This window comes from Heptranchias perlo, chromosome 8 (genome assembly GCF_035084215.1).
Source record: "Heptranchias perlo isolate sHepPer1 chromosome 8, sHepPer1.hap1, whole genome shotgun sequence".
NCBI lineage: Eukaryota > Metazoa > Chordata > Chondrichthyes > Hexanchiformes > Hexanchidae > Heptranchias > Heptranchias perlo.
The window spans coordinates 78,646,362-78,663,836 of record NC_090332.1 but is presented as its reverse complement, the minus strand read 5'-3'; the positions used below and the strand labels follow the sequence as shown (position 1 = coordinate 78,663,836).

General features: G+C 40.9%; 1 protein-coding gene across 5 annotated transcripts in view; it reads left to right on the top strand.

Moving 5' to 3' along the window:
- Nucleotides 1-17,475, top strand: part of ralgapa2 (Ral GTPase activating protein catalytic subunit alpha 2) — a 483,733-nt gene that overhangs the window by 169,627 nt on the left and 296,631 nt on the right. For all 5 annotated transcript variants that reach the window (XM_067989407.1, XM_067989404.1, XM_067989406.1 and 2 more), the window contains exons 17-18: nucleotides 5,647-5,787; nucleotides 6,653-6,753. In XM_067989407.1, coding sequence (XP_067845508.1) covers nucleotides 5,647-5,787; nucleotides 6,653-6,753 — 242 coding nt within the window. The remainder of the gene's footprint in view (nucleotides 1-5,646; nucleotides 5,788-6,652; nucleotides 6,754-17,475) is intronic.

Sequence of the window (17,475 nt, the reverse complement as noted above, 5' to 3'; positions counted from 1 at the left end):
TCTGTAAATTGTTCTCAGATCTTTTACATGGGTACTGTACAGATGTAAATGTTAATATAGTTATTGGTACTTTTAATTATGTACATTACTTTTTGCCTTATTGTACAAGTTCCTTTTCATGTCATTGGTAGTGACCCACTTAATTATTTTTGATCAGGAATTTGGATCAATATATGCCCAACTATCTTAATTTCAATTTGATGTCATTTGAAGAACTGCTAAATTCCAGAACAGTATACGAAAAGTCCATAGACTACAAGTTGAGAAGTTGGTATAATGTGTAAATGGAACTGGAATGCTTGCTTTAATATTCATTTATAACTTAATGTTGAAAGCAAAAAAATTGGACTATAATTAGGGTTCTATTTTTAATTATATTTATTTAATGGGAATTCACTTAAGAGGAATCAAATTTCTAACGTTACTAATATATATTTCATACTTCCAAATCACAGGTTTAAAACATAAGGGTTTACTATCCTTTTCAGTATACATGCACAAGGATTTTTTAAATGTCAGGATATTTAATTGACCTGTTTTCTAATGAAACATTTGTGCTTTGTGTAAACTAAACTCTGCAATATTTATTTAATGTGTAGATAAAGAACATTTTAAAATAAACTTATAATTTCAACTGTACAGTTAAATAAATAAATGATCTGATCTGTACAAATCATAAATTACATGGTATATTTAAAATACAGCAAATAAAATAAGATAAATGCATGATATTCACTTACATGGGAGCAGGTTGAAGTTTAATGTCTACTAATTAAGTTTCTATGATAGTCGCTTAATTGCCACAATATAATGATGTTGAACTGTCTGTGCCATTACATATAGTTAAGTGCTGCTTTGCCTGTTCTGGATTTTATTTCTGTCGAGAAGCCTGGCTCTTGGTGTCCACCAGGACGTTGTTGCTGATTTGCAGACCTGAAAAGAACCTGAGTGAAAGGGCCAGTGTGGAAGCATACACTATACACAGATTTGTACAGCATGTGTTTTGTTGTGGGTTTTGAAATGATGTCAATTGCAGGAGAGTGGACCTACCACAAGGGTCTATTCATTCTTCTGTGGGTGTGTCATTACTTCTTTGACAAAGAGTTATCCATAAACGTCCTCCTTTGTGTGCTGTACAGACTTAGAGAAATATGTGTGTCGCACTGGCCAAAAATCTTTTTATTATTAACTGTAGGACTTGATGGAATAGTAGATTTTCATTTTTTGGTTTCCTTTTAAAGAGTGAAGCCTAAAGATAAAAGGCAAGCAGATGGTACATATTCACCTTCTCAGGTGCCACTGCTGCCTGACTCAGGGTTACAAAGCTATTGGCAAACAAACTTATCCCCATTGACAGTTAACAAATTGGTGTGATTAGTGTGTTTGTTTTTCATAAACTCTTCAGCTTTCACTTTAGATTATTTTTGCATTTCTTTAGTTTTTTTTAATTAAGACCAAATTTGTAAATCAGTGTGGGTTCTTTTTAATGAATAATGACCAACTACAAACTTCTTTTTAACAAGGCCCTTTGTACTTAATATCTTTATTACTGTGATTTCATGTAATTAGTTGCTAAAAGGTATATAAATTTGCCAGATGGACAAGTCTTTAATAATGAGTGCCTTTTTTAAATATGCTGCATCTGTGTCTAAGTGAGATGAGATGGACATTTGCCGCCTCCACTTTCCCTTATGATGAATAGCTTGCCTAATTGGATTTTACATGCAGTGAACATCAGAGTAATATGTTTTGGCACGGAACGAATACCAATTTTAATTTTTCTTTGTCTATGCAATTGAAGGTGCCATTTGAAAACATTGGTGAAAGAAAGTACAACAGTGCAATCACTCTGACTAAAATATCAGACATTTCATTGCAGATGTTTTATTGGAGAAGTTTTATGCAGTGTAATTCAGACTTGTCGCATACCCCTGACTTTAGCAAGTAGTGGATAATTAACTGAAGATGCTCCTTCCAAGTGTTGAGAATTTTTTTTATGCCTCCCATGCCTTCAGTACTGTATAACACTTTTTTGTTAGAAATGCAGTTGCCTTTTAATATTTTGCTATAGCATAGCTGCAATGTCGTGTGAGTGCAAGTAACTTCGTTAACTAGATGTTTTGAGGCCTAATCAGTGTTTAACTTATTCTGGCAATAGGAGAAACCAATTTATTTGAACAGATACCGCTACCTATTACGCACCAAGTTGGAGCTTTTGGGGTTTTTCATTTCTTACATAAGAGAAATTTAGACTTTTTTGCATCTGTGGATTATTATAACAGCTTCCAATATAATTTATTTATAATGCCCCAGGATAACCTATTCTCTCCCCATAATTAGTATAGCCAAGGCTGGCATCTCACTCTGACATGGTGCATTGAAATGTCAATATTTTGGGGCATTGAATGTATGAATTCTGATTATATATGCAGAACTTGAGCTTTATGATTTTGTAAGCAATACAGTTATATTGGTGACAAATAGCGCAAAGCAAAACATGACACAAGATTAGGCTGGCAGAAATGGAAAATAAATACTGAATGTGCAATATTGAGCTGTGCCCCTCAGTTGCAAACGCGTGGTCGTGGTTAAAATGCTGGGTTAGCATTTTTCTGAGCAGGTAACATTAAACTTAAGTCTTATGGCTAACTAATGTGGTACCACAATATCTCATTCAAGTGATCCTGTCCAATTGCATGCCTCCATATGTGCTAAAACTGTACAAACCAAATACATTTCTGCTATGCATTTCTTCTTGGGATCGAATCAGAACAGGAGAATTTCTGAACTTGTCTATAAGAGATATTGCATGAGACCTTGTGGTACCACATGACTGAGCTACACATTTCCAAATTCAAGTGCATTTTTTTTAGAAATATGAATCATATAAGCAGCAGGGAGGTGAAATCTTAGTGTAACAGGAAAAGACCACAAAGTAATGACATCTATAATAATATTCTTAATTACATATATTGTGTATTCTCAAATATGCATATTTTTATCTATTTTAATTTTCTTTGCCTGCTTTATTTCTTTGGAAGCTAAGCGAAGCCAATCTATCAGCAACTGTGTGCATCTTTATGAGGCTTTGCCAAGCACTAAAAGTGTGCCTCTGCTGCTTCACACTGTGAGCTCTCTCTTACCTGGTATCACTCATGCCTCTTCCTCTCAGAAACTGTCAGGTACTGTACTCAAAGCTGTATTTCATCATACTATCTCTTAATTTCTTCACTCTGCTCTTAGATTCTTTCCACCTGGCATTTATGACTTTGTGTATTGATGGAGTTGAGCAGTCACTGAAGTGTGTAAAACGTACCTTTAGTCAACAGCCCATTTGTAATATTTTGCTCTCATTAAACTGCTCTTAGGTCAATGATAATGATTAATATCTTCAGTGACTCCTTGATAGTCTTTGTCATAAATTAAAGAAATGAGAGTGGGATGCAAATGCACAGGCTTTATCCACAAATGCATATTTCTAATAAATAGCTGCCACATTCTGAGGTAAAAGTAGCTCGTAATAAATCTGTAGATTTATCTTAATGTTGTCAAGATCACAATTTACCTTTTTGCTGCTTTGTTGAATTTGTGATGGATGTGTTTTTCTAATTTTTGTTTAAAAAGTTAAGATTTATTTTTATATATGAGTTATCCATTTTAGTTGTACACTTCTTTATAGACCTAACAGCACAAATTAACAGGAGAGAGCTAAATTCTTACATATTTTCATTGCTGCTGCAGTGAAAATGTGTGCTATTTGTTCTTTAAATGGTTGCTGTATTAATTCAGTTAGGCCAAAGCACCATCTACAGATGAGAAACATTTTAGTTTTAAGAGCATTTTTGTCCTGTAGGAAATCTTGCTTCAAAATGAAATAGCTTTCTATCTGTGGATTGTTTTTGCATATCAGCACAGGCTTATGACCCATTTGTTTTTCTGTTGTATAGTTATTGGAAATCTTTTGCAGTAGAGTGATTATCAGCTATTCAAAATTAATAAATTTAAGTGTACAATTCTTTCTCAGACATAAATTTATTCCATTTTAAATAAATAATATGCAATTTTTGTTGAAGGAAAATCTACATTATTTTATCTTTTAATCAGGTCCTGTTGCATTTGACACCCATTTTGACTTGATTCCAAATTTTAAAGTCTAAGCATATTCAATCTGAGTTAGAAAAACAGTTGATATAAATACCAGGTGGTTCACAAAATGTTCAGTCCACAAATCTCTATTTGGTTTTATAGAAATTCTTAAAAATGTAGTAATAATTGTGGCATGTATCTTACATTTTTGCACATTAGATGTACCATTATAAAAGGAACATGGGCCTAAAACCCAGGTACTTGTTATATGCAATAACTTTTACAAAAATGGATCTTAGTGATTTTCATATAACATGCATTGCATTGGGAAATTAGCCCAACACCCAGATGTGCATTATGTGCAAAAAGAAATTTGAAAGAGTTTTGGAAAATGCTTTTCTTGCAGAATGTTGTGAAAAAAATTGTTGATAGAATAATGATGGGTTTTGTTCAAAATGTACACATTTCTCCAAAGTATATATATATTTTTAAGAGTCGGCATTTTCTTGTGAAGACAGATACTCTCTTTATCCCACATCCTCCCAAGCCATGCACCTCCAGTAACTAAAAAGGTGCTAATGCCATTTTAACAAACTGCCTGAAGATTCCAAGAATGGGGGTCCTATAAAAATTGGGTTTGATTTTTTCTTTCTTTCTCAGTTTGGGGAAATGCCTGGCAGCCATTTGATGCCTCTTATTCAGTGTGGTTGCGATAAGAAACTTGACTGAATGAGAGAATCGAACCAGCATTCTTTCAACCTGTGTGCCACATACTAGTAGAGCAGCAAACAGCCCCTGATGCTACCTTCCCTCTGGGCGTATTCTTTGCTCCCATTTGCTGTAAATTTATTCGTAATAACATCAAATGCTAAAGATATAGATTGTACCATTTTGTAATTTTTATGTAGTTGTCATTATTTGATAAAGTTGCCTACTAGTACTAAGTGCAGTAGAGGGAGGTTTTTATTTTAGAATGCAAATGGTGTTTGTAATTCCATTCTTTTGTGAATTTCTGTTCTGTTTTATACTTTTCTAATAACGTAGCTTGCATATCTATAGCACAGCATGATTTTTTTAAAACTCCATTCGCCTCCAACAGTTCCTACTGTGTTAAAAAGAACTTTCATGATAGTTGAGCATGTTTACATTGGGGGGTTGTGTATGATGTTTAATTTTTCATATCAAGGAAGTTACATTTTTGGTTTGGATTGGGAATGGAAAGAGAAAGAAAAATTGTATTAGGATTGAAATCACTTCACAAGTTCTGAGAGATCAGGATGTAGTGTAACCTAAAAGGCAAGGAATTGTGACACCACCTGAACTATATTTGGTGCAAGCTGATTGGCTTTTAACCTGGTCAGTTGCTGAATCTGAGCACACATGGCCTCAAGAGTGTCAACAGTAAAAATAAAAAGAGAGGGGACAAGGTTGCATTGTTTTGAGGGTAACATAAGGTTTTATTTGTCAATTTCAAATGTTTTTTCATGAAGAGCTCCTTTAATGGAAACATTACTGCTTAGACTTCATTCACTCACTCCCACTCCTTTTGTGTGGATGCAGAAGATGAAGAGCTCCAACAGCCTGAAAGTATACCAGATACAGAAGAATTGATGTGTGGTTCATTAGATCAAGAACAAAAACTTACCCATAGCAGCAGCACTTCTGACATTGCTGAACAGCTCCGTTCTGACCTGATGCAAGGTAATACGGAAAAATAATACAACAACATTCTGGTACCAGGATTTAATTTTTTTTAAATGTACCATTGTTTCCCTTGAAGGAAATTTAGTATCACATGAAATTAATAATTATGATAATAAGGGTGTAACGGGAATAAGGAATCACAACAAAAATACATGCATTGGGGAATAAAATCCCAAGCTAAAGACTGAAAAGGCTATTCTGACAATTAGAATTGAGTCCGTCCAAGGATGGTGTGTTGTACAAAGGAGATAAAATTCGCACCAATTTCCTGGCAGCAAAGCTTTTTGAAGTCAGGACGAGTTGTGGAGAAATACAGGGGATTGTCAGCCCTTTGTGAGGGATGAAGATCAGATCTCCAGTACAAAACCTTTCAACTCCTCAGTTTTATTGTTCTCAGAGACCATTTGGGATATCTAACAGAACTACAAAGTTGCCATTGTTTATGTCTCCCAGTATTCCTGGAAAGGGACACAATGTTTTTTTTGTACATTTTGGCCCACACATGAAAATGCATAGGATTTCAGGCAAATGAAGATTGTCAATAAAATATACACTGTTTCAAAATCAAAAGTAGCTTACCCCATAGATTGTGTTTTCTGTCCAATTTTTTATAGATGTAAAGCTATTTCACTCTATTTTGTCTTTTTATAATATTTTAATGTTAAATTCTTTTCGGTGTGAGATGATGGCATTCTGCCTAAGATTTTTTAAAGCTGGTATGGTATGTTAAATTGAAGTGGTTAAGCCAGTAAACTTAAAGACTGCTTTTATCAACAAAACACATTTAAAGTTTAGAAAATAATGAATATCAATATGTTTAAGCACCACAATGTATAAACCTCTTTTTGTATGTTTATTACAGGACAAAAGAGGGAACACTTGGCTAGTTGCAGTAACTCTGATTCAAAGACTACCGTTGCTGAAAACAGAAAATCTGGAGGGAAGGAGAATGAAGCTCCAGTTGTAAGGCGATATACAAACAAAATTAATTTCCACAGTACTTGTCAAAATACAGTTAAGGGAGGATCAAACTTAAGGAGTTCCTGCCAAATAGTTAAACTATAATGACAGATCATTAAAAGTTTGTGGCTTTTAATTAATTTTGACATTCAGTTTAGGGCTCGGTGACCACAATTTTATTTTGTTTCATGAGTGCTCATTAAAATGACCTTCTGAAAAATCCAGTTTTGCTTGAAGATCAAAATGATGTAGTCACTTGAATATTTTAGATATCTGAAAATTTTTTGTTGGTAAAATTGGATTGTGCAACTTTTTTTAAGGAAAGAAAAAAGGCCTCTTGCAGGGAGCCAAATAAAAATGTTAATTGGCAAAGGAAAGCATTGTGATATCACCAGGAGGTTGGTTAGATTCAGACCTCACTCTAGCTGTCTCATAGAATGGTTACAGCACAGGGAGAAGCCATTCGGCCCATCAGGCCCATGCCGGCTCTTTGCAAGAGCAATCCATTTAGTCCTATTCCCCCGCTCTTTTCCTGTAGCCCTGCAAATTTTTTCCCTTCAAGTATTTAATAGTTCTGTAGCTGGGTTCTTTAACTTCTCCCAAAATGTTGCCTCTCGGTCCAGAAAACTGAGGAGTATTCTATAGCACAGCTACAGAGCACTAGGGTATAATAATGTTATCTTGTTAAGAGTGCAATGCAAGCAGATGATTTTTGATTAGAAGAACCTTTTGATTAGAAGTTGCAATATTGTATCCTAGGTTTCTCTGCACTAAATATCATATCGCTAATGACAATTAGGAAAGGTTATATTTTGTGAATTTAACAATTGAAGTTTACTAAATTGTAAGGAACCATGGGACGTAAGAACAAAAAAGTAGGAGTAGGCTATACGGCCCCTCGAGCCTGCTCCGCCATTCAATAAGATCATGGCTGATCTTTGACTTCATTATGGTAAAGGGTTGTGATATCTCGGGCTTGATTTTCGCACCCCCGAGTGGGTGCGTTCGTGGTGGGGGGGCTGCGAAAATCGGGGATTCCTTGGGTGGGTCTGGAGCCCGGCTCCAACCCGCCCACTTCCAGCTTCCCCAGTGATGCGCTGACATGCGCGCGCAGCCCCCGCATGTGGGACTCCCACCGGCAATTAAAGCCAGCGGGATGCCACTTAAGGTCATTATTTAGGTACTTCAGGTCGTTTACAGACCTGATTAACATGATAATTTAGGAGGGGTGGGATTTTCCAAACAACTGAGACTGTTTCCCGTACTGGGGGAAACACTCCCAGTTGAAATGGACGTGTTGCAGCTATCAGCCTGTGGCAGCTGCAAAGGTCGATTTGACAGGTGAGGGGGAAGACCCTCACTCATTGCAGGAGGCCATTCTGTCACTTTGGACAAAGTTTGGCCTCCACCACCCTCCTCCTAACAATAAAATTCACCAACTTGCACACTTACCCCAGTGTCCAGACACATGTACCTACCTTGCAGACCCCCTCAAATGTACATCTTCCAGATGGGGGCCGCCATAGCTGCAGTCATGACCTCCTTGGAGGACGAACAGCATCACCCGGCCACGCCGTCCACCTCTGACACGTGGAGCCCCACAACACAGTGCTGTGATACCTCCCTCCTGCTGTGCAGGTGGATGGCAATGGCGAGAGAGATGCGTCGCAGAAGGCACTACCCTCGCCACAGGGTCCACAGACTGAGGCTCAGCTTCCTGGACCTCTCTGAGCAGCAGTGCACACGGAGGCTCAGAGTCACTCGACATGTAGTCGTGGACATCTGCAGCCTCCTTGATGCCGAGCTGCTCCCGGCTGGCCCGAGCACCATCTTCTTACCTGTCGCTGTCAAAGTCACCACTGCCCTCAACAACTTCTCCTCCGCATCCTTCCAGGGTGCCACCAGGGACATTGCCGACGTCTCTCAGTCGTCTGCACAAAAGAGCCCTGCAAATACACCTACACCCACTCTGCAGTGACACAATGGGTGGCATCAGTTGTGGGTCTTCATAGTGATCCTCAGGAAAGGGCATTATTGCACAAACCAGACAAGATTCGCAAAGATGTGGCAGTAGTGGTGCCAATATAATATGTAATGTGAGTTGATCAGAAATTAAATATAAGTAAAAACCATGACAAACCCTCAAACACTCAAACATCCCCTTCATGCTCACGACACGTTTGCCTTACGCGTCCTACTGCACATATGTGATGCATGCCCTGTGGCTGCAGCACAGGTAGTGGCAGTTTGAGTGAGGCTGACCGTGAAAGAGATGCATGAGAGGGTGAGTATGAGATAGAGCCATGAGATTGTATGAGGATTGGGTTGAGTGGTAGTGGCGGGATGAGTACTGGCAAGGTGAGTACGTGCAGGTAAAATGTGGATGAGCTTTGAAGGGGGTATGAGGAGTGATGTGATAGAGTAGTGTTGGCCGTGCAGAAGGAGATGTGGGATGGGGGCGGTGATGTGGCCGACGGAGTGTAGGGGAATGAGTAAGTGTACTCACTCCGGCTGACCTACTTAGGTCATTGAAGCGCCTCCTGCACTGTATGCAGATTTGTTGGTGCTGGTCAGGCCTTCTTAGTGGCAGAGGCAGGCCACTTCCTCCTGCCCGCCAGGGGGAAGATCTCTGTCCTCCCCCTCCTCCTCCTCACCCCATCCAATAAGAGCTGGAGTGAGGCATCATTAAACCTGTGAGCAGCCTTCCCCCTGGGCTGCTCCATTCTGTAATTTTTCCTATTTTCTGCAGCATCAGTCAGTGGAGGACTGCGCCTTTAAATAGGGCTCCTCCAGCTGACAGCCAATGCTACGCATGCGCAGTCCGCCCGCTGCGCAGCTTTCCAGTGCGAAACCCGGAAGCAAAGGTAAGTGGCTTCAATTAGCCTGCGATTGCGTGCGGAGCAACCCGATTTCACTGGGCGCGTTACCCACACGCCCAGTCGACCCCCCGCTGCGAACCCACCGCCCTCCTAATATCGGGCCCCTAGTGTCTAAGATCATTTTTTATCTAAGGATAATGGAATTGTAGAATATGTTACCAGGGAAGTCCGTTAGAACAGTCAATGTAAATGGGTTCCAGAGGCAGTTAGATGCATTCTAAAAAGAGACAAGATTGAGAGATATGGCGAGAAGTCTATTATGAACAAGGGTTGGGTATGTTGGAGTAACACCCTTTTTCCTATTCTTAAAAATTCTTATGTTCAGCTATTTTGATAATAATTCAGAAGTTTCTTTTCAAGCATTGAAATAAAATAAGTTGTAGAGTCATGCAGCTTTAAAAAGGGAACATCTCCATCAACATCTTTTGTTTGCTTTTCTTCAAAAGTAAGGAGATATTGGTGGGATGTAAGCAAATTAAATTAATTTTATTGGAAGTAATCTAAGACATATAACCCAGGTATTCCCATGTCCCTGCAAATTAGCTGGAGTGACAGCTGGAGTGTTCCTGTCCTGATGGACAGCCTCTGAATGGGTTTGGGTGGCAACTGTGCATTCATGCTCATCTACAGCCTGAGCCTGTTACAAAAGTATCCTTTTTTGGACACTATTCTGTCTGCCAATTGATCTGTTCTGAAAGAAGGTGGGTTTTGTTGGGTCGCAAATGGTGGCAGGGAGTTTCTATGAACAAAACGTAAAAAAAAAATCATTATTGGACCTTTTATGATGCGATCACAGTAGGTTGGAGGGTACACATTTTGGAAAGACGGAAGTGTTATAGTATGCAATGCACATTGAGTTATAATCTAGTTGATCTTATGTGATGTTGTTCATGGACAAAAAGTAGGAAAATATTGTGCATCTCTTGTAACAATCTTTCTACTTGTCTCTCATTCTCGAATTCTTTTCATCTCATGCAATCTTTGTTTTTCATACACTCTCACTCTGTTTTGCTCTCACTTGTGTGTATTCTCTCTTATACTTTTATTATAATATCTCTTTCTCTGGGCTTGTGTCTAACTCTTTCTTTCTCACTTTCTCCCTTTGTGTAAGCTCTTCATGTCTCTCTTTTCTGTATGTCTCCTCCTCTCTCTATTTGCCTATCACACAATTTCTGTTTTTATCACGGTACCTTTTTCTTGGTATTCTATTTCAGGGCTGACCAACCTTTTGAAGCAGAGACAAATCCCCGTGAGACAACTAGTGATTGACCTGCATCTGGTTAAATCACTTTTAAGACAGGCAGCATCACAATTAAATGCTGCACCCAGCTCCATTCCTTGGCATCCATAGATCAATTGTAAACAATTTTACAACACCAAGTTATAGTTGATCCATAGATCAAGCCACTTATAGCTCTTTCACTTCTTTCTCCTATTTCTCCTCTCCTTTGCCTCTCTTTTCTTCATTTGTCTCTTTTTTTTAGTTCCTTTGTCTCTTTTTTTTTAGTTCATTTGTCTCTCTTCTATCCTTCTTGGGTGGACGTAAAAGATCCCTTGACACTATTCAAAGAAGAGCAGGGGAGTTCTCGCTGATGTCCTGGCCAATATTTATCCCTCAACCAACATCATTTAAAAACAGTTTATCTGGTCATTACCTCATTGCTGTTTGTGGGACCTTGCTGTGCGCAGATTGGCTGCCATATTTCCTACATTACAACAGTGACTCCACTTCAAAAGTACGTCAAAGGCTGTAACGCGCTTTGGGATATCTTGAGGTCATGTAAGACGCTATAGAAATGCAAGTCTTTCTTTCTTTCTTTTGTCTCTCCTCTCCTTCATTTGTCTCTCTCTTTCGCTCTGTCCCTCTTGCTCTCTCCCTTCCAATCTCTCTCTCCCTTCTATCTCTCTCACCCTTTCAATTCTGTATATATTTATCGGTCTCTCTTCTACTTCTCTTTAATCTCTTTTTCCCTCTCTTTTTGTTTCTACCTGTCTCTTTCTATTTGTCTGCTGATTTGTTTTTGTCTATCTTTTTTGCATCTATCTTTATCTATGTCTCTACTCTTTAATTTTCCTCTTACTTCTTTTCACTTACCTTTTCTCTTTCCCTTTCTTACTGTTCTACCTTTACCTGTCTCTTTGTTTCTGCAACTGTGGACAGGAGGAGGCATCAGCATTAGGACTCAAGCAAGCAGATGAGTTGCAACATTTGAACTCTGGCGAGAGGGCAGCTTAGAGGCAGCACCATTGGTACTTGAGCAGTTGGGTTAGAAGAAATATCAGTAGGCATGGCGTCTAGTGCACAATAGAAAGGATGCTGGCAATACTGCTACCTCCTCCGCTGTTGGTGCAATCTTGAAATCTTGAATACTGGGGTCCTCATGCTTTGCCTTTGAGCCTGAGTACGTCAGTTACACCAAAGTATGGAGGTCAAGCATTCCACCCGCCCCCACCCGCCCCCCCCCCCCCCCCCCCCCCGGTCTTCCCACTTCCTGTCCCAGCACAGCTCCATATTTTGGTTAGGTGAGCTATATTTATGAGTGCCACGCCTCTCTGGAAAAACCCACAAGAGAAACAGCTGATCTGCTTGTGCAGCTGTGGGGAAAAAATTGCACAGCATTGCTGATCCTGCCAGCAGGTTTTTCAGAGAAGGATAGAGCTAAAAGCAGGTGCTGCACAGACAGGATTAAATTGAAGAGCAGGCCAGAAGTTGGATGCCCTTACTCTGTTTCACTTGCTTATATTCTGCCCCTTTCCCTCAGCATGTTTGTTTCTCTCCCTTCCCTGTATGTTTTGTACTTGCTCCTTTTGCTCTCATAAGAACATAAGAAATAGGAGCAGGAGTAGGCCATAGGGCCCCTCGAGACTGCTCCGCCATTCAATCAGATCATGGCTGATCTTCAACCTCAACTCCACTTTCCAGCCCGATCCCCATATCCCATGATTCCCCTAAGGTCCAAAAATCTATCTATCTCAGCCTTGAATATACTGAACAACTCAGCATCCACAGCCCTCTGGGGTAGAGAATTCCAAAGATTCACAACCCTCTGAGTGAAGAAATTCCTCCTCACCTCAGTCTTAAATGGCAGATTCCTTATCCTGCGACTATGCCCCCTAGTTCTAGACACTCCAGCCAGGGGAAACAACCTCTCAGTATCTACCCTGTCAAGCACCCTCATAATCTTATATGTTTCAATGAGATCACCTCCCATTCTTCTAAACTCCAGAGAGTATAGGCCCATTCTACTCAATCTCTCCTCCTAGGACAACTCTCATATCCCAGGAATTAATCTAGTGAACCTTTTGTTGCTCCGCCTCTAAGGCATGTATATCCTTCCTGAGATAAGAAGACCAAAGCCCTGTACAATTGTAGTAAGATTTCCTTACTCTTGTACTCCAACCCCCTTGCAATAAAGGCCAACATGTCATTTGCTTTCTTAATTGCTTGCTGTACCTGCATGCTAACTTTTTGAGTTCCTTGTACGAGGACACCCAAGTCTCTCTGAACACCAACATTTACTAGTTTCTCACCATTTAAAAAATATTCTGCTTTTCTATTCCTACCAAAGTGAATAACCTCACATTTCCCCATATTATACTCCATCTGCCACCTCTTTGCCCACTCACTTAACCTGTCTATAACCCTTTGCAGACTCACTGGGCTTGATTTTTGCACCCCCAAGCGGGTGTGTTCGCAGCGAGGGGTGGGGGGGGGGGGCTCTGAAAATCGGGGATTCCCAGGGCGGTTCCGGAGCCCGGCTCCAACCCACCCACTTCCGGATTCCCCTGTGACGCGCTGACATGCGTGCGCAGCCCACGCATGTGAGACTCCTGCCGGCGATGCCACTTAAAGTAATTAACCACGTACTTCAGGTCGTTTACAGACCTGATTGACCTGATATTTTAGGTGGGGTGGGATTTTTAAGTCAACTGGGATTGTTTCCCGTACTGGGGGAAACACTCCCAGTTGAAATGGACGTGTTGTAGCCATCAGCCTGTGTGCAAAGGTCCATTTGACAGGTGTGGGGGGGGGAGACCCTCACTCATTGCAGGAGGCCACTGTGTCACTTTGGACAAAGCTTAGCCTCCACCACCCTCCGCCTAACAATAATATTCTCCAACTTGCACACTTACCCCGGTGTCCAGACACATTTACCTACCTTGCGGACCCCCTCAAATGTACATCTTCCGGATGGGGGCCGCCGTAGCTGCAGTCATGACCTCCTCGGAGGACGAACAGCATCACCAGCATCGCCGTCCACCTATGACATGTGGAGCTCCACAACACAGTGCTGTGACACATCCACCTGCACAGCAGGAGGGAGGTCAACAGCAGAGAGAGATGCGTCGCAGAAGGCACTACTCTCGCCACAGGGTCTACAGACTGAGGCTCTGCTTCCTGGACCTCTCTGAGCAGCAGTGCACACGGAGGCTCAGAGTCACTCGACATGTAGTCGTGGACATCTGCAGCCTCCTTGATGCCGAGCTGCTCCCGGCTGGCCCGAGCACCATCTTCTTACCTGTCGCTGTCAAAGTCACCACTGCCCTCAACAACTTCTCCTCCGCATCCTTCCAGGGTGCCACCAGGGACATTGCCGACGTCTCTCAGTCGTCTGCACAAAAGAGCCCTGCAAATACACCTACACCCACTCTGCAGTGACACAATGGGTGGCATCAGTTGTGGGTCTTCATAGTGATCCTCAGGAAAGGGCATTATTGCACAAACCAGACAAGATTCGCAAAGATGTGGCAGTAGTGGTGCCAATATAATATGTAATGTGAGTTGATCAGAAATTAAATATAAGTAAAAACCATGACAAACCCTCAAACACCCTTGTGCATCCCCTTCATGCTCGTGACACGTTTGCCTTACACTTCCTCCTGCACATATGTGATGGATGCCCTGTGGCTGCAGCACCGGTAGTGGCAGGTTGAGTGAGGCTGATCATGAAAGAGATGCATGAGAGGGTGAGTATGAGATAGAGCCATGAGATTGTATGAGGATTGGGTTGAGTGGTAGTGGCGGGATGAGTACTGGCGAGGTGAGTGAGTGCAGGTAAGATGAGGATGAGCTTTGAGTGGGTGTGAGGAGTGATGTGATAGAGTAGTGTTGGCAGTGCAGAAGGAGATGTGGGATGGGGGCAGTGATGTGGCAGACGGAGTGTAGGGGAATGAGTAAGTGTACTCACTTCGGCTGACCTACTTAGGTCATTGTAGCGCCTCATGCACTGTATGCAGGTGTGCGATATGTTGGTGGTGCTGGTGACCTCCTCTGCCACCTCGAGCCAGGCCTTCTTGGTGGCAGAGGCAGGCCAATTCCCCCCCCACCGCCGGGGGGATAATCTCCGTCCTCCCCCTCCTCCTCACCCCATCCAATAAGAGCTGGAGTGAGGCATCATTAAACCTGTGAGCAGCCTTCCCCCTGGGCTGCTCCATGCTGTAATTTTTCCTATTTTCTGCAGCATCAGTCAGTGGAGGACTGCTCCTTTAAATAGGGCTGCTCTAGCTGACAGCCTATGCTGCGCATGCGCAGTCCGCCCACTGCGCAGCTTTCCAGCGCGAAACCCGGAAGCAAAGGTAAGTACCTTCAATCAAGCTGCAATCGCGTACGGAGCACCCCGATTTCACTGGGCGCGTTACCCACTAATATCCTAATATTGGGCCCACTGTGTCCTCCTCACAACTTACTTTCCCACCTAGCTTTGTATCATCAGCAAACTTGGATACATTGCATTCGGTCCCTTCATCGAAGTGATTAATAGAGATTGTAAATAGCTGAGGCCCAAGCACCGATCCTTGCGGCACCCCACTAGTTACAGCCTGCTAACCTGCGAATGACCCGTTTATCCCCACTCTCTGTTTTCTGTCTGTTAATCAATCATCTATCCATGCTAATACGTTATCCTCAACCCCATGAGCCCTTATCTTGCATAACAATCTTTTATATGGCACCTTATTGAATGCCTTTTGAAAATCCAAACATACTACATCCACTGGTTCCCCTTTATCTACTTTGCTAGTTACATCCTCAAAAAACTCTTAATAAATTTGTTCCCTCTCACCTGCCACTGAGACCTGGAAGCAGACTCAGACCCCCAAACCTCTTGATAGCCACAGAAATTATCTTATCTCTCTAGAAGCAGATGTATATCTCATGTCACAATTATGTGAAGGAATTAGATCCTGGATTGGGAGGGAGTGGGAGAATTGGAGCCCAGGCTTGGGATATGGAGGGGCTAGGAGTCTTCTATGTGTTGTTTGTATTCTTATTAGTTGTGTAGATCTGTATTTATTATGTTATTGGACTGAAGTTTTGTCTGTTTATTATATCTTATAGCTTTGGAAAATATTGAGTAATTTGGTTGGGTTTATGGCAATTATTGATTGGTAGTTTACCGTACACATGTAATGAATTGTTAGTTCGCATTTAGTCAACCAGTGTGATTAAGGATCATTTAATTTGATTTTATTTCCAATTTAAAAACCTGTTGTTTCAGCTTTATTTTAGTGCTAGAAATGAGGGAAAATCAGTGGGAACTAAATTGGACCCCAAAAACAGGTAAATTTAGAGAAAATCAGTAAAAAGGCAGTTTGCATGTTGAACATCGCTAAATCTCAAAACATACAAGGATTTTTTAAAAAAGCTAGTCAAGCTAAATGACAACCTACAATTATTTGCACACTGTTCATGGACACCACTTTTATGGGACTCGCCATCAGGCTCTCACTTAATCCCTAGCTATTTAAAAAACAATGTAAAGCAAAATTGAAGAATCTATGTTTATTGTGGCTCCAGGCACCTGCCATGATGATGATGAGATAATAAAAGTTGTGGAGATTATGTTCAGAGGAACAGCTGTGACCTTGATTTTAGTAAACATTGCCTTGGTGTGTGACCTGAGTCAGCCTTTGGTTATTGATCTGAGTGTTCAGGGACGTTGAGAGTGGTAGCTCTGTCAGTGCACCACTGTCCTCTCTCCATACTCAATAAGTAATTAAACACTGGCATCCACTGCATTATAAAGAATATAGTCCTCACAGCAGAACCAAAGATGATTGAGGTCCCCTTGAAAAAGAATCCAAATTGCACAGCCATCATTTTTTTTAATGTGATTATGAAGATATGCTAGGTACAAGACTTCTAATTATATGTTTTAAATTGTACAGCATGGAGTTGATATTCTGTGTTCAAATTCAATTCCTCTCTGCCTCCTACCCCTGCACTCCAAAAGGATGGGGTAATATTTGAAATTACCTAATTAACTTTAGCATGTGCATATTTAGGGAAGTTTTCCACAGGTAGTAGTTGAGCTTTTCGAAAACCAGACCTTTTCCAGGAACAGTTAGTCATCAGAAAGGGAAGGTTATGTCCAGCACAGCTTCAATATAGCAGCAGAAAGCTTTCCTCAAAGCAGCCTCTTTGCTTCTGTTAGGAAAGAATTATTGATGTGAAAGCTCCATTGGTTATATTCATTATATAATAATAAATTGTGCATTATATGTTGTACCTCTCCTGCTATCACGAAAGTGTGTCCTCCAACTTAGATGGGCAATATCAACAATGTGCATTCATATGACTCCTTCGACATAGGTGTTCCAAGACACTTGTATGGGAAATCTGCTAGCATGTTTTATTTTTAATTGGCACAGTTGATGGCGGCGTTGGTTTAGAAATGCCTCTTCTTCAAAAAAGAAAGACCGTTCCAAAAAAAAATTGAAATCTTGTCCATTGCTTTTTTTGGTTAAATTGTTTTTGTTAAATTCTTAGTTAAACACTCATATATTCAAGTTTTGAAGGATCGTATATAGTATGCCAACATTTAGTTTATTTGCTTGTCTGATTCAT